The following is a 23,160-nucleotide window of genomic DNA, read 5'->3' on the forward strand; positions in this document are numbered from 1 at the left end:
GTGTGATCAGGTGGGGGACGCCCGTCCAAACAGGGACATCTCCTAGAGTATGATACTCCTATATCCATGGAATCAAAACCCGTCCGCCCACATTCTCCGCTGACAAATAAACATCCTCTGCTGCCGATTTTGTTGGGTTGCTGCGAGGATCTTGCACCCGCCATCGCAACCACTCCTGAACGACCCGAGCCCCCCCAAGCGCCGTGTGCGTCACCGCCTTTTTTCTATCTTTTAAACAGTGGGGAGAGATAGAGAACGGAGGAGAGGGACAGCGAGTAATCCATTTTAGCTTTCTTGGTCTGCCAATTTGTTGTTTCTCTCCTTGAGAAGACAAATTTCGTTCTTTAGGGGACCAAGCAAAGGCATCATCATCATCGCCTCTCTCTCGCAAATTCTCCCCCTCCGTGTCTCTAAAAAAATTTGCAATCACCAACCTTTACCACCTTTGATCCATGCCCTTTACCTTTCTTCGCCTCTCTTCTTTTTCCCTTTATTCCCCTGCCTAGTTGCTGCTGCTGCTACTACTGCTGCTGCTTTGCACTGCTTACACTCCCGATCAAACACGGCATTGGAGTACCATTGCACCAGAGAAGGCAGCCGTAGATGGCCTAGGAAGACGCCTGGAGCACGTTAGCCAGCCATGAGGGAGTTTTCGTACGAGGAGATCGAGGCGGCCACGGGCGGCTTCGCGGCCAAGAACGTCGTCGGCAAGGGCAGCCACGGCTGCGTGTACAGGGCCAAGCTCAAGGTCGGCGGCGGCGGCGGCAGGAGGGTGATCGCCGTGGCCGTCAAGAGGGCGTCGCACCCGCAGGGGGAGGCCAAGCTCGCCAACGAGATCGCCGTGCTCACCGCCGCGCGCCACCACCCGGGCGTCGTCAGCCTCGTCGGCCTGGTGGCCATGGCGGGGCCCAGGAGGCCGCCGCTGCTCGTCATGGAGCTCATGCCCAACGGCTCGCTGCACGACCTTCTGCACCGGTCCCCGCGGCTCCCTGCCTGGCCTCGCCGCGTCCAGATCGCGCTCGACGTGGCGCTCGCCGTGCGCGCGCTCCACGGCGCCGCGCCCCGGGTCATCATACACCGGGACGTCAAGACGGCCAACATCCTCCTCGCCCGCGACGGCCGCGCTCGCCTCGCCGACTTCAGCCTCGCGGTCACGGTCTCGACCGAAGGCGCTGGCCCCGGCCCGACGCCGGCGCCGGTGCCGGCTGGCACGATGGGGTACCTGGACCCGAGCTACACGGAGCCGGGCCGGCTGGGCCCGGAGAGCGACGTGTTCAGCTTCGGCGTGGTGCTCCTGGAGCTCGTCAGCGGGCGCAAGGTGATGGACGTGAACGCGTCCCCGTCGTCCATCGTCGCCTGGGCGGTGCCGCTGATCCGCGCCGGCCTGGCGCGGAAGGTGTTCGACAAAAGGGTGCCCGCCCCGCCACGCGGCGAGGGCGCCGAGGCCGCGGTGGCGCGCGTCCTGGCCGTGGCCGCGCGGTGCGTGTCGGAGAGCGTGGAGCGCCGGCCGGCCATGGCCGAGGTGGTCTCCGAGCTGCAAGCCGCCCTCGAGAGCGCCGGGTGGCGGCACCACGGCCACGGGAGGGACGTCGTCGGGAGGGCCTACCGGCGCGTCGCGTCGTGGGGGACGCGCGTGCGCGTGAAGATGAGGCGGAGCAGGGTCGAGTGCACCGAGCAGTCCGGGTCTTCGTCGTCGTCGGAGGGGAGCCGCCGCGCGGCGCCCGTCACGGCTGACTCGTGCCCTCCGCCAACGCTGTCCAGAATCTTGTTCGGATAATAGGCTGACCCAGTAGACGTTGAATGCCCGCTCGGAAGAACGTGCGGGGAATTCCTTTTCTTTTGTTTTCAAAATCTTGCAGGAACTGATCAAATTATTTCGTGTGAATTCAATCCATGTTTGAATTTGACTTCGTCAACCGGTGATCCATTTCTTCGTCTCTCTGTCTATCCCAAAGTCAAAAGAATTCTGTACGTAGGAGTATATGAGTAGTACAATAATACCATTTTTTTCATTCCGTCAAAAGTATGAGTACATTGTGTGGAATCTAGCTAGCTAGCCTAGCAGATGTGTTTCAAACTGGTAGCTGAGAAGTTGGGCACGGGTAGCTCATGGGTTCAGGTTAACCGTACCCTGGCGGGTTGAGCAGTAGCAGGTGGACTTTTGCTTTAGCCGTCTGACCATGAGATGGCCATTATTTTGCTGCAACTGAAAGAACAGTGCATGCACTGTGTGTGTGATAATAACCAAAAGTTGGTCGCATGCAGTTCTTGGTCTGATGCGTACGTACGCCAGGATTCCAGATGATGTGTGAAGCTAAATCTGGTTTCATGCCATGCATGACAACCCGTTAAAGTTTGCCCGTTATACAATCCTGCCGGGAACCTACTTTGCTTGAGCTGCTTTTTCTTTCTTATCTTTTCTTCTACGAAAAGGATAAATTTTTCAGTTTTGCTCAAAAATCAATCACACGAAAACGCACACGAGGATCACCAAATTATGACCAAAGGCACCTGTCGTGTCTTGTCTGTTTATTTCTCTTATAAATCTCACGTTACAACCCTCTTGATCTAGTTGTGTATATATACACACTACCCAACCAGCTTAGCTAGGACCAGAACACCTACACGGATTAGCACTCCAAATTCTAGACGGACTCACCCAGTCACCCGTGGCAGCACTTGCCATCTAGTTAACCTTGTCCAATTACAGCTAGGAATCCACTCTGAATACAACTAGAACTCTAGCTATTGCGTGTACTATTTTCATTAGGCAAGATTATTCCAACAAAATTACACCCTTTTCCGATGGAAATAGTGATGGAAATACTGAAATTGAGGGGATATACAAAAAATAACGGCATTCTAGCTACTTGTGGATCCTTCAGATATATGTTTTTTTTTTGTCTGCAATCGGGAAAGAGAGTATTCCTCCAAAATTCTAAATAAATAAGACGGAGTAAAGTAGAGAAGAATGGAATAGGTAAAATCCTATTTATTGCAGACGAGTGATCAAATTGATTTCTTTCGTTCTCCCATTTTTTTAAGTTATTGGCAAGCCTTCCCGTGAAGGTTCATCTTATGTTGTTTGAATGATATACTCACTCCGTCCAGTATTAATGCGTCTAGACTCTAGATACTTGTTTATCTAGACAAAATTGCGACACTTAATACCATACCAATTCAAGTCATTATTCTTTTGCTTTTCAAAGTTCAAAGGAATAGATATCTCTGAGCGTTGGAAAGTTCTTCTGATTTTGCTGGGAAGAAAAAACAACAGCTAGGAACTCCTCAGAAGATTCAGTCGACAGGACACAGTCGATCTGACGAATTCCTAGTTGAATAATCCTTGCTTAAGATTACTCTTCCCCTCTTTTTGTACCAAGGAAAACCAGGAACTGTCGTTTTCTAGCAACTCTTCATAGAAAACAAGTGATTTCCACTTTGCCAGCATTGCTTTCCCTTTTCCGAATTAATTCAGGTGATTGTATTTTAAATCCTGAAAGTTGCAGCAGGGACAGAAGAACTATTGTAAATTGCTGGAAAAGATGCTAAAAAATTGTACGGATAGCATCTTTCTGAAAGAGAAAGGCATCAGTGAAGGAAAGTATGGATCAAGACTGGCAAAATTGCACTTTCGACCAAATGTGCCGTCATGAGATCTGCAGTCAACTTTTCAAACAAAAACTATTCGTCTCTCCAATATGATTAATCACCTATTTGGAATACGAAGGTTCGAGCACGCATTTCACAGGCAATTCATCTCTCGCAGGATTTGTGAAAAAAAAAATCCCCAGGCCTAAAATGGGAAGGTCTACAGTGTGTACAGATCATTGTTTTGGAAAATCATATTCGTATAAATAATATAAATAATTTGCACCCAAGATCAGAAACAAAAAATATTCATGCTACAATAAACTACAAGAAACCCATCATCTCAATTTTGAAGGAAAGCAACATTGTACAACCATAATACAACTGCAAACACACGAAATTCACAACATCCCTTAGAAGAAAACAAACAAGCAATATGTTCATTCACTGGAAGGAACAGTGCATAACCAAATGCTGTCAGTTTTCAAGGCTAAACTAGTTACTACCATCAGGAAAGAACTAGCTTCATAATGGCAGCTCACTTGGCCATCATCACCTTCACGAACTCTTCATAATTGATCTGACCGTCACCATCAACGTCGGCTTCACGGATCATCTCATCCACCTCCTCATCTGTCAGCTTCTCACCAAGGTTGGTCATGACATGACGGAGTTCAGCCGCAGAGATGAAGCCATTCTGGTCCTTATCAAACACACGGAAAGCCTCCTTAAGCTCCTCCTCAGAATCAGTGTCCTTCATCTTACGCGCCATCAGGTTGAGGAACTCTGGAAAGTCGATCGTTCCGTTGCCATCAGCATCCACTTCATTGATCATATCCTGAAGCTCAGCCTCAGTTGGGTTCTGCCCCAGCGAGCGCATCACAGTTCCAAGTTCCTTGGTGGTGATGCAGCCTGTTCCAGGAGGCAACCAGTTTTTAGTGGAATTACTTTAACTGATCCTACAAATGATACACGAGAATAGAGGAAAATATGAAATGAATACAGTTGAAGTATGGGATGCCCCAGAAGTCTATATCAGCTATTAAATTCCATGTAACTAAACTTATGCTTTTATGTGTGCGGCCTACTAAAAGTAGTCTTAACATGCATTATATGACTTGGAAACCTGCTGCCTACCTGCCTAAAAATGACTAGTGTTTGACTAGTTGCTGACTTGACTAGCCGATCAGGTCGTGACCTGAATCGACCTGTTGACTTGAAAACACTATGAGATGAAATACAAAACCAAACACGTATGCAGAAAAACACCAGTAATTGTGGAATAAGGTAGCCATTTCATAGTTATAAAATGCTACATCTAGATGCGTCCTGCCAGTAATAGGCAAGTCTTCAAAATGATCTTCTAGACATTTTTGTACAAGTAATTAACACATCATGACGAGGCATTTGCACGTCCATGATTGGTACAGCAAGACCTCCCGGATAAAAACCTTGCTATCTGTACAGTACGGGAACCTACAAACATTTTGGGGTTTTCAGAGAAAGCAATATTATTTAAGTTTATTTAATCTTCGGACATTAGCTTCCGGTATGATAATGAGAAGGGCAACAATGGACTAATGGTTAGGTCCATCAGAAAATCTTGAACTATCCTTTTCTTTATCTGGATGCATGAAATCATTCAAGTGTAGCAAAACAAACACGTATACTTAACTTTAAAGTGGATTAACTTCGACGTGGACAATGATGAAATTTGAAAGAATAAGAACATTCAGGAAACGGCAAACTACCTTTAGTACAATTAACTAAAAAAGAATAGACTGATGTAAACATTCCATCGACTTGATCAGCACCAAAGCCGAAAAAGGAAACGGAAAAGGAGAGACATGTAATCTTATCACAGCAAAGACATTCTAACTTGCAAGTACTTCTCAAATCAATTCCATACTTTCAAGATTGGAGACATATTTGAGAATCCACTACATGATTTACAACAGGTCTTGGTTTCATCGTATAGGAGAACTATGGAAACTAGGAAGTTGAAATGACATGCTTTTAATAGCATAGCAAGTTTACAAAAGACTAGCATCAGTGGATGCTTCAAATATTCATATCTACAGAATTTAAGTTGCAGAGGACATTTCTTTACAGCCCCTACAAAATCTGACAGTACTCATACCAAATGCCAACAAACACATTCAACAAGCCATGATAACAAAAAAAATTCATGCATTTTCTCAACTTCTCCAGACAAATATGGTGGTGCTCTCGGAGGATCAAGGGTCACTATTACTGATTTTGATCAGTTCATTCATTGTGGCTGTCAGCTAGGTACTTCTTCCATAACCCTAAAAGCAACCTGGAAATATTTCCATGGTACAGAAATATAAGACACCAGGTGAAATTGATGTGAATTAACCTCAACCAGTATGGTCTTGTCCCTTTATTTTTTAGAGTGAATCTTGTCTCTTGTTTATGTAGCCTCAACCTCTGGCCAAAATCTACAAACAACACTTGCCAGAGTGCAGACATTTTTCTGTCCAGCGGTAACATGTGAGGTACTCTCTTTGCTTCAGCTAATGTGCAAATTTTCTAGCTACAGGATAGTACACCCAATCGTAATCAATAAACAACAATATAAATAACTATGCCAGCCACCATATGCACTCTGGCAAGAAAATCATAATAGGCTAAATTAGACTAATGCCACCAAAATCATAATAGGCGAAATTAGATGATAACTCTGGTGTCACATTCATAAATAAGAAAATGTGCCCTTTGGTAATCCCTGCAAAAGTCAATTATACTATAACATTACCCCTATGTCATGCACATCCACTGAAAGGACCCAAAGCCTACATAAATTTCAAATAATACTCAGTAGTATAGCCACATTATCTACCACCTGCCAATGTATAATTGTGTAACATCATGCGGATGTGGCATTACAAGATCATTTAACCCTAACACCTGCATTACGATGCACCACATCACTGTTTCTCTAGCTTAGCTATGCCTAGCAATAGTGACTGCCTGACTAGTGACCCACAGCAAGCTAGTGACTTACTCCTCAGCAAAGGTGCAACCCGCCATGCTGCAGGCTTCGCTTCTCCAAGCTGAGGCCACTATTACACATCTAGACCAATGCTAGACACAACAGCGCCACGTTCTCGCATAATTCAATACATTTCTAGTTTGTGCACATTGAAAGGTCATAGGTTACTCAACTAAAGGAGCTCCCGTGCAATGACCAAACAGCCATCCTAGAACCAACCAAGGCCGATCTCTCTGAGGATAGCACATCATTCAATCGGAAACCCATGAGTGATCGACGAGCACAAAGCCCGAGTGTTCTCACAAGTCACAACCCCCAACTTACTGCAGGGTGACTGCACTGGCAAGGATACATGGAGCCAGAATCGGCAAGCAGTGCAAAAATGAGAGCTAGATTTACTGCATCTTCAACAACCCCCCAAAAACAATTCCGCCGCGATCCACTCGGACCAGCAACCGCGTGTACCCTGCGCCGATCAGATCTCCCACCCAAGTCCCAACACATCGACGCGCCCCATCAACCGCAGGGTGTACGGGCGCATCGAGTAAAATCGTGCGAAAGCGGAGAAATCGCAAGTTATAGAGATGGATAACAGAATAAGGGAGAGGAGGGGAAGATCGAACCGTCTCCGTCCTTGTCGAATAGGCTGAAGGCCTCCTTGAACTCGGCGATCTGGTCGTCGGTGAGCTGATCCGCCATGGCTGCCACCTGAAACACGCGGACGGCGACGAAGGCGACGAGGCGAAGGACGGGATCTGACGAGCAGGAAGGGGCGAAGCGCGAGTGGAGGAAGGGAAGGAGGGGGGAGCGCGACGGGGAGGAGAAATATTTTAGGCGTCCGGACAAGAGGAAACTGCTACGCGCACCGTGTTTCGCGGACTCAAAAGCTCATGCTCTGCTCTTGGGTGGGCAGTCCGCGCTAATCCCCTCCAAATCCCACCTAGGAGCTTTCTGGTTAACCAGTGAGTTGAGACTAAAAAGTTTCTGTGCAGTATGAATTTTCTGTACTGTTTTCAAAGTTTCTGTACAGTTTGAATTTGGCACTAAAAATTTGAGAACGGAACTAAACAGCAAGGTTTCTCCCAAACCATCCGTCAAATCAGCTGAAATCTTATCAGAATGCCCACGAAATGATTTTTTATTTACTGGATTTTTTAAAAGCTTTCTGTGCAGTTCGAATTTTGGACTAAAAATTTAAGGCAGAAACTAAACAAGCAAGTTTCTCCCAAATCATATGTTCAAATTAGCTAAAAATTTATGAGAACGCTCACTAAAAGATTAGTGATTTAGTGGAATGTTTCAAATTTTTATGTGTAGTTCAAACTTTGAATTAAAAAGTTTGAGGGTGAAACAAGAAGTTTTTAATATACCATTTGTCCAAAATAGCTAAAATTCTACGAGTCTCATTGAATGGCTTGTGATTTCTTAGATTTCAAAAAAAAAACATGTGTTAATTTTTAGTTTCACTCACATTCTGAGTTAAAAAAAAAGTCAAACTGCCCAAAAAAATTGAGTGCGGCTGACACGTTGCCCCTTTTCCTTTTTTGTATTTTCTGTTGTTTTTTTACTTTTCAGTTGATTTGACAACCTAGAAAATTCCAAAAGTCATGAAATTTTGCTGAGATGAATTTTGGGCAGTGCTTGACCTACCACAAACATTCCAACTCAAGGTGGCGAGTTTGATTTGAAAGAATGTTTATATTTAGATAGTGTTATTGGCTCAACATGAACTTTATTTTAAAAATTCATTAAAGTTCACAAAAATTATTGTGCTCATTAGGACATAGTAACCTTAAATACATTTTTTTGTTTATATATGAATATTTTTCTAAAATAATTTCAAATATAGGTTTTGAAGCAAAGCAGTTATTTTTTAGGAACCAAATGGACTCCATAAACTCTGAGAAGTAACTGGGGATCATCATATATAAATGAGATTTCCATAAGTTTTCAGCATCATTGGATGAAGTTTTAAATATGAAGCTTAAGGTTCATATTTAGGGTCTAAAGTGTTTATAGAAGGAAAAAACACATCTTAGCCATTTCCATAATGCATAAATGTTGTAATGACATGCTTAAGGGTGATTATTTAAGTATGCATAATCATAAGCCCTTACCCTACTCATATTTGTCCATTTGTTGTTGTTTGACGCATATGTCAATTGTCGGTTATTTATTATCTAGGGTAGTTACTGCACATGGTGAGTTTTTCATATTTTTTACACCGTTTCTCGGTACCCACTACTTTTTATAGTTTATTGCATATTTTCTCATTTATGATTTCTCGTCTTGCTCACAAAAGATAATCATGGAAGAAGTCAACATAAAACTCATGAAGAAAGTAGCATTTTGATCATGCAAGGCGTGCGTCGCTCTCTCCTTAGAGTGACACAATGTGGCGCTTCAGTCTCACTCTGCCGAAGCTTGATACATTGAAAACATATATATTTTTAAATTTAATAATGTAATTTTCTGTAAAATTAATCATGACCAATCATTTTTATGAAAGTCTTAGGATTAACCAAGATCAATTACCATGTAATAAATCATGTTTATTGGAATAATCTATTAAAGACATTTCAATGGTACATGTCAGTTGTTCGTAACGACATGGCATATAGGCTTTTTGATGATGTGGATGGAATAGAGGAAGAAAAGTGAAGTACTAAGTAACAGTTAAGGATACTTGTACAAAAAACTGCTTGGGCTTTTTTCAGTAACAACTCAATAGAGAGATCCCCTACTGCTAATATCTTACTGTACTTTATGGGCTCCATCCTCTCATATGAATCTAATTTTTTTCTATCTTAGTATAACTTCTTAGTAATGATGTATTGGAGATGTTATTGACGAGGTAAAATATTCTCTTCCCTCTTAGTAATGGCTAAGTAACAAATTGTTGGAGATGTCTCAAAGGTTTTTTTAAGTGCGCCTTGGACAAACATGGAAGGACGGTCACTCGGTCAGAACTCAGAAGTCAGAAGTTCACGCGAAAGGGTGGAAATACCTGCGTCGCTGTGCACTTTCGGGTCAACAATAGCTGTATATGTCACAAGTTATAGATTATCGATCAGTCTAATAGAAATATACAGCTCTTTCAGCATAAACAATACTACTAATAGTCTGCGGCGTACAACAAATACGCTAAATTGCTAATTAAGCTTAAGGGAGCAAGATTAAGACACGAGTATTAGATAGATACTCGTTAATGTTTGTCCAGATCGTAATTCGAAGTCATGGTAGCCTGTATCAGTGCTTCGTGCCGCTTCTAGCAAAGAAGGGTCTGAAAGTGAGCGTAATACCGACGACCGTAACCACGTTCAGCATGAAAAACACCAAGTGGTCGCCTGCAACATAAATTCGAAGCAGGTATCAACGCAATTAGAGCTTCATAATTTACATCGTATCAATAGTAGGCAATCTTTTCAGTTTGGGTAAATACTCGCTCTCCCTCTGTTAAGAAATGCAAGTTGCTAGTTTCAAACAAAGTAGGAAATGCAAGCATGTGAGATATGCATGAAGTTAACCTTTTGGATTTATTACCACTAATTGTAATACGTGAGATGATAAAAAGACAAGTCACTGTATGAAAATAATGTCAATGCATTTTTCTTGTAAAACTCTTTCTTTTTTTCCATACCATATCATAGGTGGAAATTGTAGTCAAAGTTTCACATTGGAGACTCGAAGAAGTCAAAACCGACCTACATTTCTAGACGGAGGAAATGTATATTACGACTTGCACTTGCACTTTTCTAAACCCTTGAATGTGAGAAGGTTAATCTTCTTACAAAATCATAGTTTAACGAAAACTAAGGTGCAGATTTAACGTGATCCTGGTAGAACTTAGTCCATCGATGCATCTTCTGGTCTACTATGTGGCCCTAATAGTGTTACCACTAATAGTAATACTTAGAAAAGAGAATAGCTTAACCAAAACTGGAGTTGTGGATTTAACTAGGTTATTTTGAAAGAAATCAGTCCATCGCTGCATCTTCTGGTTTTACTACATTGCCCTTTTAAGCATCGCAAATGAGCCTCATATGAATTCTAGATTTACTACGTCGCCCTTTTAATCAGATTGGTTTAATACCAATTTAAATACCTGGAAGAAATATAGCTGTTTGACGCCTTTGAGCCCATGAGAATCTACAAGGAAAAAAAATGCAATTAACATGGTAAGGTGAAGTGATGTTTTCCTTGAAAAGATTTAATACAGGATACCCTCAGGTTTGCAAATAAAGTGTCATTCCCAGTTGTATAAAATATAATATAATATACTCCCTCCGATCCATAATAAGTGTCTCAGGTTTAGTACAACTTTGTACTATGTTACTCCCTCCATTCCAAAAATACACCTCATATAGATTTTGTGCACTTGGACCAAGGCAACTCTCATTTCTAGTGCCTGACCACTCATATTGAGCTAATAATAAATTGATGTGAGTAGTTATTGGCTGGGTGCGGGTACCAAAAAAAAGGTGTATTGTGGAATAAATGAGAAAAATCTATACACATTGTATTGTGAAAAATCTGAGACACTTATTATGGACCGGAGGGAGTAATGAATTATGATATTGATCTGTTGTATGAAAGGAAGAGTTGGGAGTTGAAAATCACAACAAATAAACTGACATTTGTTTAATTTGCCACTATCAACAAACTGATCCACAAAAATGTAAATGGAACCATATGGGGAACTGACATGGTAGCTGTGTGACACAGAAAACATTAAGTCAATTCATCCCAACACCGGTTCTGGAACCAATCAAACTGAAATCTGGATATTATCCTAAACTTGCTATATCTTCCCTGTGGTTGAAATAGGATAGTGAGATATGCTGGATCATGGATACTTACATAACACCTGCAATAGCTGGACCGATAGCTTTGAAGATGGACATTAATGTTACAGAAAAGCCATTGACCGAAGCTCTTAGGTTTTGACTCTGTTATGTGTATCCCAAGGTTAAAAAGGTGAGTGTCAATTTCCACAGGCATGAACAAAGATAACTATTGATATGATCACCCATCATTAATAAAACTGTGAACTTACCACAGCATCATTCATTAAAATGTTGAACACAATAATGGTAGTTACCTGAAACATATAAAGCTATAAGCGTGACATTCTTAGTGGTCGGTAAGATAAGCATAGCAAATTCGAAATAATTGTCCAAATATGGATAACTAGCGGCTTGTCCGAATTTGTATTGCACAAACAGATCATTATTTGCGGTTCTGCTTAGCAAACAATAAGATCAATGAAAGAGACATGCAATTTGTTAGTCAAAATAGGAACTATTAGCATGTCCAAACTTGAAAACTTGTTCCACACAAAAAAAGGAGCTTTGCACTCACTGAGAAAGCATTCTTCAGAAAAGATGCACAATTTACTACCAACTGAAGAGAGAACCCCGATAATGCAGGCATGAATGAATAGCTCGAAAGAAGTGGTATTGTCAATATCTGCACACCACAATGACTAATAAGCTGAACCGTTATAATATAACCAAGCTATCAAACAAGTAACAAATGGTCTTACTGCAATTGTTCGGACTAATGCGATGGGTTCTATAGACTTCGCAACCCACGGAAAAATCAAAATTTGATATATCAGGAGGAAGAGACCTGACAAAAAATAGCAAACTTTGCATGTAACACAACACATCACAATGGCGGGAAAATGATTAACTGAGGCCCCTATGAATTATGGTGCTAGCCTGAATCAAAAAAGATTAAGAGCATATGTTTTACTCGTAAATCATATGCACCACTTCAAAGTGCGCAGTTCCAAGAAATGCCACTGCAAAGTTCAGTATTGTAATGAGGCCATACTCACTTAGTCAGATGACACTACGGTCAGTAAAATACAGGCAACACCAGATGGCATTATGCAGTGGCATGTATGTAAAATTTCCTATTTTATATGTTAATTTGCATTGCCATATGAATAGTCACATTACAAGGGGCTAGAGCCTCCCTTGGATCCCCTATCACAGATTCAATCTCAATGAACAATTGCAGTAAATTCTCAACTCCATTTTTAGTGGGAATTTCCTATTGTGTCTACTCTATAATACCTGAGGTTGAAAGAATGCTGCCCACATCTTGAGAAGAAAAGCTCAATCCACCATATTTCCTGTCACTGACAGCCCAAAGTGAAAATACCTGCAATTTATGTCTTTCCAGAATAAAATCGATCAATATTAATGGCAATGTAAGCAACAAAAGACATGAGCTGCTAAAGAACCACAGCAATATATCACATTACCTCTGCATAAGCCATGTCCTGAAGAGAGAAAATGCAATATACAGTGATAGCGGAAATCAATGGGCCGTGAGTGAATAAACCGAGAGATCCATCAAAGGTTTCTTCAGCATTTGGATCAGAAAGAGATTCTTCGGCAGCTTCAACTGAATTATTTGAAATCGTATCTTTGTGTTTATGCAAAGTTTCCTGCGACATTTCAGACATGTCAACTCATCAAGTACAGGTCAGTTCATATGTGAAATGTTTTATGTGGGGTCGCACATACCGTACCACTGCCGCCACAAGCCCAGGCCCAGAGCCAGATGGGGTCTGTGGCAGCCGGCAGCAGGATAGGCAAGATAAGCCTCTATAGCTATATGTTGGATTTCAATGTTTCCGTCTAGAGATCAGATCTCCTTCCAAGTTGTTAGTTTGCTTAGACTTCAAGCTGATGTTTTCCATCAAGACTCATGCAAGGCTATATGATGTTTATACCTAATTCACTATCAATCAAGCAAGAAATGAACTCCCTTTCTACCACATCTGCTCCTGGGCACCTTGTCAACAAACCCCGGTGAAAGTGCACTTTGGATCTCTAATTGCCAAGTGATAAGCCTCTATAGCTATAAGTTGGATTTCAATGTGTGCATCAAGTGCGACCAAGTGTTTAGTCCCAAATGCAAAGAATATAACCAGCATTGACGAACCCTAAAAAGTTGGGAAATATGGCTCGAAGAAATGAAGATCAAGGACAATTTTCCATCCTATTGTCAGAGCTCCCAAAAAAATTCCGAACTGCCTGAGATTCTCCTATGGGCTTAGTCTTTGAAATCTCTGAATGTCTGCGTCTGAAAGTTGAAGTGTCCGAGAATACTTTCGGTCCACCTCAGCTGAGGTTTTTGAAACCTCTAAACCTTGGTAAACGCTATCTGGAAAGACCACTTTGAGGTCATTAAAACTTCCCGAGCGTGGGTTCAAGTTGGAACCTCCGATGTTGGCGTAAGTCCGTTGTGCTCTGGAAAGTCAGAATTCCAAGTTCATGTCAGAGGGTCCAAGATCTGGTCTGGCCGTCAAAGTAGCTGTTATTTTAAAATGCTGGGGCCTCTGAGATTCACAGTTTTATCATCATGGCTAGTCTTTTATGGCTGTATATTTACTACATCAACCCTCTTACACTGAAACTCTTGGCCAGCTTATTCTTCTGCCCTCAAGGGTCCTCTTGCGGAAATCTTAGAGAGAGAGAGAGAGAGAGGAGTTAGTCTCCAAGATAATTGATCGCAGTTTATTACTATTGCCGTCTCCTAAACGGCCAGTAATCACTTGATAGCCTTCGAGAAGATTGTGAAGAGCCTCTAGAAATTTGTGATGGTTTGGAACTCACCTACCACAAGGTGAAGGAGCTACCACAAATAAAGGGTGGGGGCGGGGGGGTTGCATTTGCTTTTAGGACAGACCAACAGAGCACGTTGGTGATAGGATCTGGCCAAGGATCTGAACTTTGGCAATAAACCTTAAAGCCTCGGTTGTCTCCAAAACTTGCTTGTGTTTGAATCGTGTAAATTACTATGCTAGCTTTCCCCCTCAGTTTAGCAATCACATCATCACTAAATTCCTAAATATTGTTAAGTAATCAAATTTCAGGCTCAAATTTTTTTCACCCACTCAAGAAATCATAGCACCGCAGTTGTATGTAGTGCTGAACAAAAACAACAAAATATCTTTTTTTAATAAAACTCTCAATATTGATGGATTATCACGCAGAAATGTGATTCAGTATGGAAACGGGGTTCTTAAGAAAAACATCAAGTACTACTTCTGGCGCCCACGTCCACACACACACCACCACCACTATACGGACGCACTCACTCACACTACGCCTACTGAAAACTGGAGTCACGGAGGTTGAAGGTGTTTTAGGTCAAAATACAGAATGCATATTGGTAGATAGAACTAATGTCCTATCATTATCATATCTCAGTTTACCAGCATGTTCTTTAAAAGGACATTTCTCAACCCATTGTACTTCATTTATTTGTCATCTACCTATCCTTGCCTATTATTCTGTTAAACAAGTGTTAGTCAGGATACAAGAATATAGCGGCTGCTAAGATCTAGTACCGGTTACGACCTACTGGGACCATGCAACTCCGCTTATAGTGAACAGTAAGGGGGAAATGGTTATTTCTTATCCCAAAATGGTGTTTGCTTCAACACAAAAACATTAATTGTATATGCATCTGGGAACAACAGACTCACCGGAAGCCAGAAGCAAGCAACTAAAGCAGCAATGGCAAGGAGTGATATGCATAGGCAGGGGAGAAAATATGGAAACCTAAAACAATGCATGTGTAAACAGAATTAGCATCAAAGAAGAAAGGGATATGAAATAGATACGCAAAGCAAATAAAAAACTATTTTAAAAAGGATTCACATGCTTACCTCCCGAATATGGAGTTCTGAGAGAATATGCCTGGATATTTATCTGCAGGCTGCAATCCACAAGCAAAATTTGCTTACAGGGCATCTAACCATATTCTTAACCATAATTGCATATCAACATAATAAATTTGAAACAATCAAATTTAGGTACTCCCTCCGATCCCAAATTGTTGTCGTTTTTTTAGTTCAAATTTGCACTAGAACAACAGCAAGAATTTAGAATAGGAGGGAGTAGCTAGTTTTTGCGCAGAAAACATACCGTAGAAATTAATGATGAATAGAATTAGCATTTTTCATGCATCTTCTTTAACATAATTTTTATAAATGGGAGAATACTTTGCCATATTTTGGTCATCATGAGTAAATCATTGAAGTATATAAAACAGCAGATAAATGAACTATATAAGAGGGTAAATAGAAAAAGGACAATAACAAAATTTGATAAGGAATACAATAAGTTTGATGTAGAGTTAATCACAATCAGACGAAATGGATCATCATAGATCATAACAGACCAAGACGGTAATAAATAAATCAGTTCCATGAAAATGTTAAAAGAACTATATTACCTGTGCAAGATAACCAGCAATGGCTGGTCCAACAATAAGGCCTATGCCACGTGAGGAGGAAATCTAATAGATATCCAACAAAAAGCAACAGGTAGTTTAATATGATATCCCAGTAAAATTGGAACTTGGGAGTAACAGAAGAATTTTAAATGATAACTCGAGCATCTTACAAGTGATAATGCGAGGTGACTATGTTCTTTCCGGGACACTTCTGTAGCATAAGCCTGAACACACAAATAAGTCCAACAAGAATTAATGTAGCGATACATTTGATTTATGCATCTTATCACCATGTTGTCTTTGAGACCTCAAGATCATAAAGCTACCTAGACAGCAAGATTGAATCCTAGCACACCACAATCATATTCATGACTTTCAGCTTATAATTTTCATTTGCTTTTATTGGCATTATTGTGGGTAGTCTTTATACTGTTTTGATAAATTAATAAGAGTGCAGCATGTGAGTACTAGCTGGTTGCAAAAAATTATGTGGTCTCAAACCATGCTAGTAAAGGCCTCAATAACTCTAACAAAACAAGCTTCTTCCGAAACAGGCTAACAATCTAACAGTAGTATGCATTTCACCGCAACTAAATTTATGAAACATCCTTCTCTGATGAAAGAATGCAAGAAAAATTAAGGCCAGTAATTTTTTTAAGAAAGTTACTGTTGAATAAATACAAGAATATGAATCTGGTATCTGAGCAGTTGGTAAATAAGTTGCAAGAACATGATGGAAGATTCTACTACCCGAAAGGGAGGCACTCAATTTGGTTAAGGTACCTTAATTGGTCCGAGCACACCAGAAAAAAGTCCAAGCAGACCTCTTGTGGCTAATGCCATCCAATAACTTGAGCTGAGTCCAAAGAGTGTATTGAAGATAATTCTGAAATAGATGAGAAAACATGCTTAAATTCTGGCTGCATCTGGCAAATTACAACCAAAGAAAATCTATGTCTGAGAGTACAACTGTCTACATTTTGTTGAAACAATATCCATTTTAGGGATGTTGAATGAATATCCTTACACTGAAAATAGGGTAATTACAAGAACTGGTTTCCTCCCATACTTATCAGCCACAACTCCCCATATTACAGATGAGAGTGCTCTGCCAAACATATATGAACCACCTTCATTGATAGAAAAGGCACCATAAGTTTATCATGATAGATAAAGCTGAGGCATATCCCTCACAGAACAATATCCTTACGCAGCTATGTTCAAGTGTTTCAGAAGATTGACATAAAAGAGGAGCTTTGCTTTGAAGAGAACTCACCAACAAAACCAGCATAAAATCCAATATCTTCTTCTTTTTTAGCGATGTGCAGATCCCTTATCTGCAAACAGACAACCACTGCTTATAATCAATAAGTTTTTACAAAAAACATTCAGCATTATGGATTATAAACTACAAGTCATGTTATCAGACTTAAAAGGATCAATTGTTATTTCCCTTTGGTCCCATCTATTTTAGTTTCTTCATTTGGTTTCCACAATGCTGTTTTAAATTCAACAGCCGTGTGACCAACAAACCTATGCCAAAGTACGCTACAAGAAAACAAAACAAAACAAAACAAAAAAAATCAAAACAAGTTTCTTTAGCTTCAGTAGGAAAGCATATTTACTGCAAGCTCATGCGCTAGCCAACGCAATCAAAAGACCTTTCTGTTGGAAAGGGCTAGGGAATTCACTTACACACTTCATCATTTACAACACATGATTCTTAAAGAAATGCACCAGTCACTGCAGTGGAGATGCCAGAATGTGACATTTTGGGTCTAAGAGGTGGATCGAGGTGATGCGCTCATTTGCTATTCCCCTGTTCATAAATACTATGTTCATAGTGATGTAATAAATTGGACCTTGAAGGTTCCTAGGTGCTGATAACAGTTTTTGGGGGTAATCGAATGAGCAAGAAAACAGGAAACAATCAAAGTACAGAAGGAGCACACCTTTTTTTTCTACTTATCTCATAATCTTATGCAAAGCTTGTATCATGTTTTCTCAAAAAAAAAAAGCTTGTATCATGGATCAACAAATAGTACATGAATAAAAAAATTGCAACGAATAGAGCATTAAAATTGTTATACACTTGTAACTCTTCTCTTGTTTCCATGAAACAGAAGTGAAATTTTCTTGATGCATTAACAGAAAGAAGGTTATGTACAAGCCCAAGAAAAGGCTATATTGCATATTTGAAAAAGAGAGTGAAGTAGTATTGCTCACCATAAAATACAAGAAGGGGAACAAGGAATGTAACGGCAAACCTGCAAATAACAAAAATTTCATGATTAATTCATATAGGACATGACCGTAAATATCTGAAATCATATTAGTAAAATATCTGAAATTATATTAGTAAAAGATCTGATGTGCGTTAAAGTGACAAAAAAAATCATCTCAAGTAAACAAATGGAAAAGCCATCCGACTAACCACGAAAGTAGCCATCCACAGACAAGCAGAAAGAACCAAGTTTCACATGGCCACTAATCGAACTCACGCCAAACAACCATCTGCTGTGATAGAGCAGGACTGTCTATTTGATTCAACTTTACACTAGCCAAATGTGAATAAAATACATGGTGGGTGTTGCAAAGAAAGATTCCAAGAAACAAATGCAGAGATACCGCCGGGAGAAGATTCAGTAGAAGTGTGGCATGTTTCGGGGTTGCAACTTTGGGCAGAGTTAGTCGCGGAAGCCAAACCTGTAGGTGAGAGCTGAGAGGAAAGATACAAAGATCCGGATGACACAGAAGAGCACTAGTCAAGAAAGATACAAGTGCTAATGAAGGCAAGTTATGTCTGAAGACCCATGTGCTTACTGCTGTCACATCAGAAGTCAAGAACAAGTGAAAATGAACAAAGCAAACGCTGCATTTTTCAGGCCAAGCCTGCCGGCGTGCTGCAGACAAAGCTAAACAGCGAGAGATCAACCGGAACAAAGTCCAGGAAGGCAAGAAGCTGATTTAACGCAGATATCAGAAATATGGTCCACACGCGGGATAAGTCAATCACGGAGAACGTAAGAACCAATATTAGCCGAAACAAAGAGAGAGCGATCACTCCGTCTTTTGAAAACTAATTACTCCGGTTGATAAAATGTTTGTACTACTAGGCAATTGTTCTCAGGAAAAATAAAGAAGTGAAGAAACAACGGAGGATAAGCTAGGAACGCGCTTACGCGCGATGAAGCAAAAGTCACTCACTGGAGCAGATGGTGACGAGCCACATGCAGGAGAGCTCCGTGAAGGGGAACCCCTCCCTCTCCTCCTTCCTCCTGTCCACCCTGCACCCGGGGCAGTTGGGGTGGTACCTCGACCTCTTCAGCAGCGGCTCGACCGCCCCGCCACCGCTGCTGCTGCCGCCGCCGCCGGGGGCATCATCGCTCATCTCCTTCGCCCTGTAACCCACCGCAGGCACAGACGAGGGTCACGAAATTAGTGCTAAACTTAAATCCGAAATTATCAAGTACATGAACAGAAATTCAGAAATGTGCGTGTGTTGGATACCTAACATGTCTCGCGTTGACAAAAAAAGATACACGCAACACATGTGTGTGTCAGATTGGTTACCATTTTGTCTTGCTCCGTACCTATTATTTAATATTTAATGCATGTGTCTATTTTCAAGTAGCTAATTTTTAGTAGAGTTTTAAAACTCAATTTGTTTTAAAGTCGTTGAATTAAGATGTGATACTCATCTGTATTCTTTCATCTCTAATTTGCTATCGTTGGATTAAAATCCAATGACTAAACATGTCAACCGATGTCTAACTAAAAAACAAAGGACTTCTAAATAGCAAAACCGCTATTTAATTTATGGTCTGCGGTCCGTCCTCGTACATCGTCCCACCCCACGCACGGCTAGTAAAAAAAATCAACCAACCGCATCAGACGCGGCCCCGCGGTCGAGCGGAAACCATCGCAACAAGATTGAGCTCCTCTTTGAAGATCCCACGGCATCGGAAGAGGCTCGGCTGGATGTTGTTAAAAATATAATCATTTCTCACATGCCACATGCTCCAAAGCAACGGTGTGAAAATTCCATATGAAATGGCACCTGAGCAATATGCTTGACTGACGCAATGTTAGCATGCACATCCTGGGTATGACCGAAAGTGGGCCATAAGTAATTTCAACAAGCTTTGGCAAAGTGGCAAGTGAAGAAAAGATGATCCCTCTCTTCCTCCTGTGATCAGGCAGAAAGAACGCAGGAATATGAAGGCAGTCGAAAGTTCTTTCTCTAAAGATTAGCTCTGGTGTTAAGCCTATTAATAAGGAACAACCAAATGTAGACTGAATCTCAATGTGATCAATGAGCATCTGGTAGGCTTTGTCCACAAAATAACCAGGATGTGTCCATTTATATGACCAAGTGTCTTGGTCCTGAGGTGGGACAAGTTGGTTCAGCATAAGCATAAGTTCCTGATATTGCGGGTAAGCCTCTTCACAGAAAGGAAGATGGAACTGAGCACTCAAATCATCACACTGAATGATGTCCTTGGCAGAAGAATTCCGATCTTAGGCAAATGAGAAAGGTGTGGCCATTTATTAGATAATGGGGTATCCTCCCAAATGTCATGCCAGAACATGATGGTTTTACCATCACCAAGTGAGCGGCGAGCAAGTGACTTGTATGTTTGCAAAAGTTTAATGCAGACCTTCCACCAGAACGAGGCACAAGCAGAAAGATTTGCGGAGATGCCGTTGGCATAATGCTTTTCCCAAACAAATGAAATCCAAGGCAAGTCAACCATGTTGAAAAACTTGTGCAGGTTTTTTCATAATGAATGCACAGTTTGTTTTTCTACAGGTTAGTGGCACCAAGACCACCTTCAGATTTGGGTCTGCAAACCAATTCCCAGGCAAAAAGTGGAGGGGATTTCTTGGTGAGATCATTGCCTCGCCAAACAGTGTCTCCTGTATTTATCCAGTTGGGAGATAACACCTTGAGGAAGAAAAAATGTGGCCATATAAAATGTGGGAATTGATGATAAAACAGAATTGACCATCTGTAGTTTGCCCCCATCTGACAGCATATTAGAAAACAAGTCAGCCTGGTTTCAACGACTCTCTTGATCAGTGGCATGAAATCCACAATCTTAGGCTTGGTGGTGCCAAGTGCCCAAGTGGCAAGCCAAGGTACGTGAAGGCAGGGACCCAATCTGACAGCTCAAAAATCCAGCCAAGGCATCAGCCTCATCATGCGGAGTATTTAAAGGGATCAAATTTGATTTCTGGAAATTCACCTTCAGACCGATAGACTTATGGAATTGTTGGAGAATATTCTGAAGCACCATGATTTGAGCAGGATCAGATTTCATCACAATAATGGTATCATCAGCATATTGGATAATAGGGAAATCTGGGCTGGCATCTGAGTTGATAGGTCTTTGGATCAGTCCGTGGTGCATGGCATGGTTGAGAGGAGTCTGAAGAAGATCAGCCACAAGGACAAAACGAAGGGGAGATAATGGGTCTCCCTGTCTAACACTCCTTTTATAGTGAATGATTGTGCCTGGCACACCATTCAGGAGAATCTAACTTATTGCAGAATGAAGTATCAGTGAGATCCATGAGCACCATTCACTACCAAAACCCATGGCTTTCATAATCTGCAGAATAGCTTTGTACTCAATTTTATCAAAAATAAGTGGCAGGGATTTGTCTAGACTCTTATGTATCTAGACGTGTTTTAGTGTATAGATACATGCGAATTTAAACAAATTCAAGTAACTTATTTCCAGACGGAGGGAGCAGTGATATATTCAAAAGATGATTCATGGATGAGTGAGAAATACTGAAAGTCATTTATGTACAGATTTATATATTTTTGGGGGATTCCATATGTTGGCCGAGAGATGGTAGGTCGTGGCGGTGGAGGCCACGGAGGAGAGAGTGGCAGTTAAAGGCGGCGGAGGTGCGAGAGTCCATACATCATCGGAGAGAAAAGAGCAAGGCGAAGCAACCGGCTATTCGTCGAGGCGGCAAAAGAGAGAGTAGCAGTTAATGGCGGTGGAGGTGCGAGTCCACACAATGGATAGAAAAGAGCAAGACGAAGAAACTGGCTGTTCATAGCCCCCTGGCCTGCATGCCTCCTTCGTTCCTTAGTTAGCCCATCTAAAACATGTGCATCCAAGGCTGGTCCTAGGATAGCTAGCATAGAGGGGTCCTAGCAGGGGCGGAGGCAGGAAAAAAACATAGGGAGGGCCAGAATAGAAGAGATGATTTATTGGGAGGGCCGAAGCATAAAAACTAGAGCTTATAGGATAAAATTGCAAAGATTATGAGGAGGCTTAAGTACAAATTCCAAATATTAGGGGGGGCCAGGGCCCGTGCTGGTCTGGGTGCTCCCTCCGCCCCTGGGCCCTAGGGATTAAAACCGAGGTTGATTGACAATTGCTGATTGGGGAATGGGGAAGTGTAGAGGAGAGGAGAAAACAGGAAGACACTATGCGGCTTATTGTTGACTACCAGCTGTTGGAGGCCCAGGGTCATCCTGGCTGCACAAGCCCAGAGCCTGCCCTGTGTGCTGTTGGGGAACACGTTAGGCTACGCTGGCACAAAATAAAATATTCTACCGATTCCGCCCGAATCAATGCTGTAGATAATGTATCACAAGATTACCACTAGACACGCAGACCCGTAGCGGAAATAGAGTCGGTGATGTGTGTCGATGCAGAGTAGTCGATCTGCCTGCTCCTCCTCGCCGATCCCACGAACAGTTAGTCCAAGTGTCGCAGGTGCAGTGCATGTCAATCATCTCATGAGGTCATCTCGTTGTGTCTCAGTGCGGGTCTATCCGACTCAGTAATCTCATTGTCGAGTCCATGCTATCAGTAGGAAACACCTTGCACTATGACTTGTGAAACATAGTCATCATATTGAGTCACATTGCTAGTCTAGGTTATGTGTCCGCATAACCTCAATGACTAGGGACCATTAGAATAACATCATAGAATATATAGTCTCACAAACAAATCACATATTTATTGATACATATCAGTGATGATGTTCAAGGACAATAAGATTAATTCATGATTACTTTGGAAATAACATCCTCACATGATTGCATCACATGATTGCCTCTAGGCCATATGTCCAACATGTGCATCTCTCTTTGTTCATGTTCTCGCCGCAGACCTAAAGCACATGTGAGAGGTGGAGGCGGAGATGGAAGGTCACAATGATTTACATGAAGCTTTGTTGGAAGGAAATTGTAGAGGAAGAGCTACATGTGGCAAGAACCCAAGGAGGTGGTGCAACGTCTGGCTCCGACCTGGTGGTTGGGT

General features: G+C 41.7%; 3 protein-coding genes across 4 annotated transcripts; 1 reads left to right on the forward strand and 2 right to left on the reverse strand.

Moving 5' to 3' along the window:
* On the forward strand, positions 1 to 2,023 carry LOC100824584 (serine/threonine-protein kinase-like protein At1g28390). Its single transcript, XM_003565584.4, has one exon. The coding sequence runs from the start codon at positions 641 to 643 to the stop codon at positions 1,775 to 1,777; it is 1,137 nt and encodes a 378-aa protein (XP_003565632.1). The 5' UTR covers positions 1 to 640; the 3' UTR covers positions 1,778 to 2,023.
* A 1,829-nt stretch (positions 2,024 to 3,852) lies between these two features.
* On the reverse strand, positions 3,853 to 7,466 carry LOC100823371 (calmodulin). Its single transcript, XM_003566783.4, has 2 exons — positions 7,231 to 7,466; positions 3,853 to 4,503 (listed from the first exon to the last, which is right to left on the reverse strand). Exons 1-2 carry the CDS (start codon positions 7,304 to 7,306, stop codon positions 4,130 to 4,132), a joined length of 450 nt encoding a protein of 149 aa, XP_003566831.1. The 5' UTR covers positions 7,307 to 7,466; the 3' UTR covers positions 3,853 to 4,129.
* A 2,125-nt stretch (positions 7,467 to 9,591) lies between these two features.
* LOC100824896 (probable peptide/nitrate transporter At3g43790) lies at positions 9,592 to 19,439 on the reverse strand. 2 transcript variants are annotated; one of them, XM_024460059.1, is made up of 18 exons: positions 19,379 to 19,439; positions 19,076 to 19,269; positions 18,095 to 18,135; positions 17,145 to 17,205; positions 16,896 to 16,998; positions 16,652 to 16,754; positions 16,039 to 16,092; positions 15,869 to 15,931; positions 15,300 to 15,349; positions 15,117 to 15,192; positions 12,882 to 13,067; positions 12,691 to 12,778; positions 12,153 to 12,238; positions 11,969 to 12,076; positions 11,664 to 11,708; positions 11,468 to 11,556; positions 10,713 to 10,756; positions 9,592 to 9,954 (listed from the first exon to the last, which is right to left on the reverse strand). In XM_024460059.1, exons 2-18 carry the CDS (start codon positions 19,257 to 19,259, stop codon positions 9,857 to 9,859), a joined length of 1,479 nt encoding a protein of 492 aa, XP_024315827.1. In that variant the 5' UTR covers positions 19,260 to 19,269; positions 19,379 to 19,439; the 3' UTR covers positions 9,592 to 9,856. The 2 variants fall into 2 exon arrangements, 1 of the variants encoding a protein (XP_024315827.1); XR_002963965.1 differs by lacking the exons at positions 9,592 to 9,954; positions 19,379 to 19,439 and adding an exon at positions 12,365 to 12,413 and having other exon boundaries at positions 19,076 to 19,366.
* Positions 19,440 to 23,160: the final 3,721 nt, after the last annotated feature.

The sequence above is a fragment of the Brachypodium distachyon genome, chromosome 2 (assembly GCF_000005505.3).
Source record: "Brachypodium distachyon strain Bd21 chromosome 2, Brachypodium_distachyon_v3.0, whole genome shotgun sequence".
NCBI classification, from domain to species: domain Eukaryota; kingdom Viridiplantae; phylum Streptophyta; class Magnoliopsida; order Poales; family Poaceae; genus Brachypodium; species Brachypodium distachyon.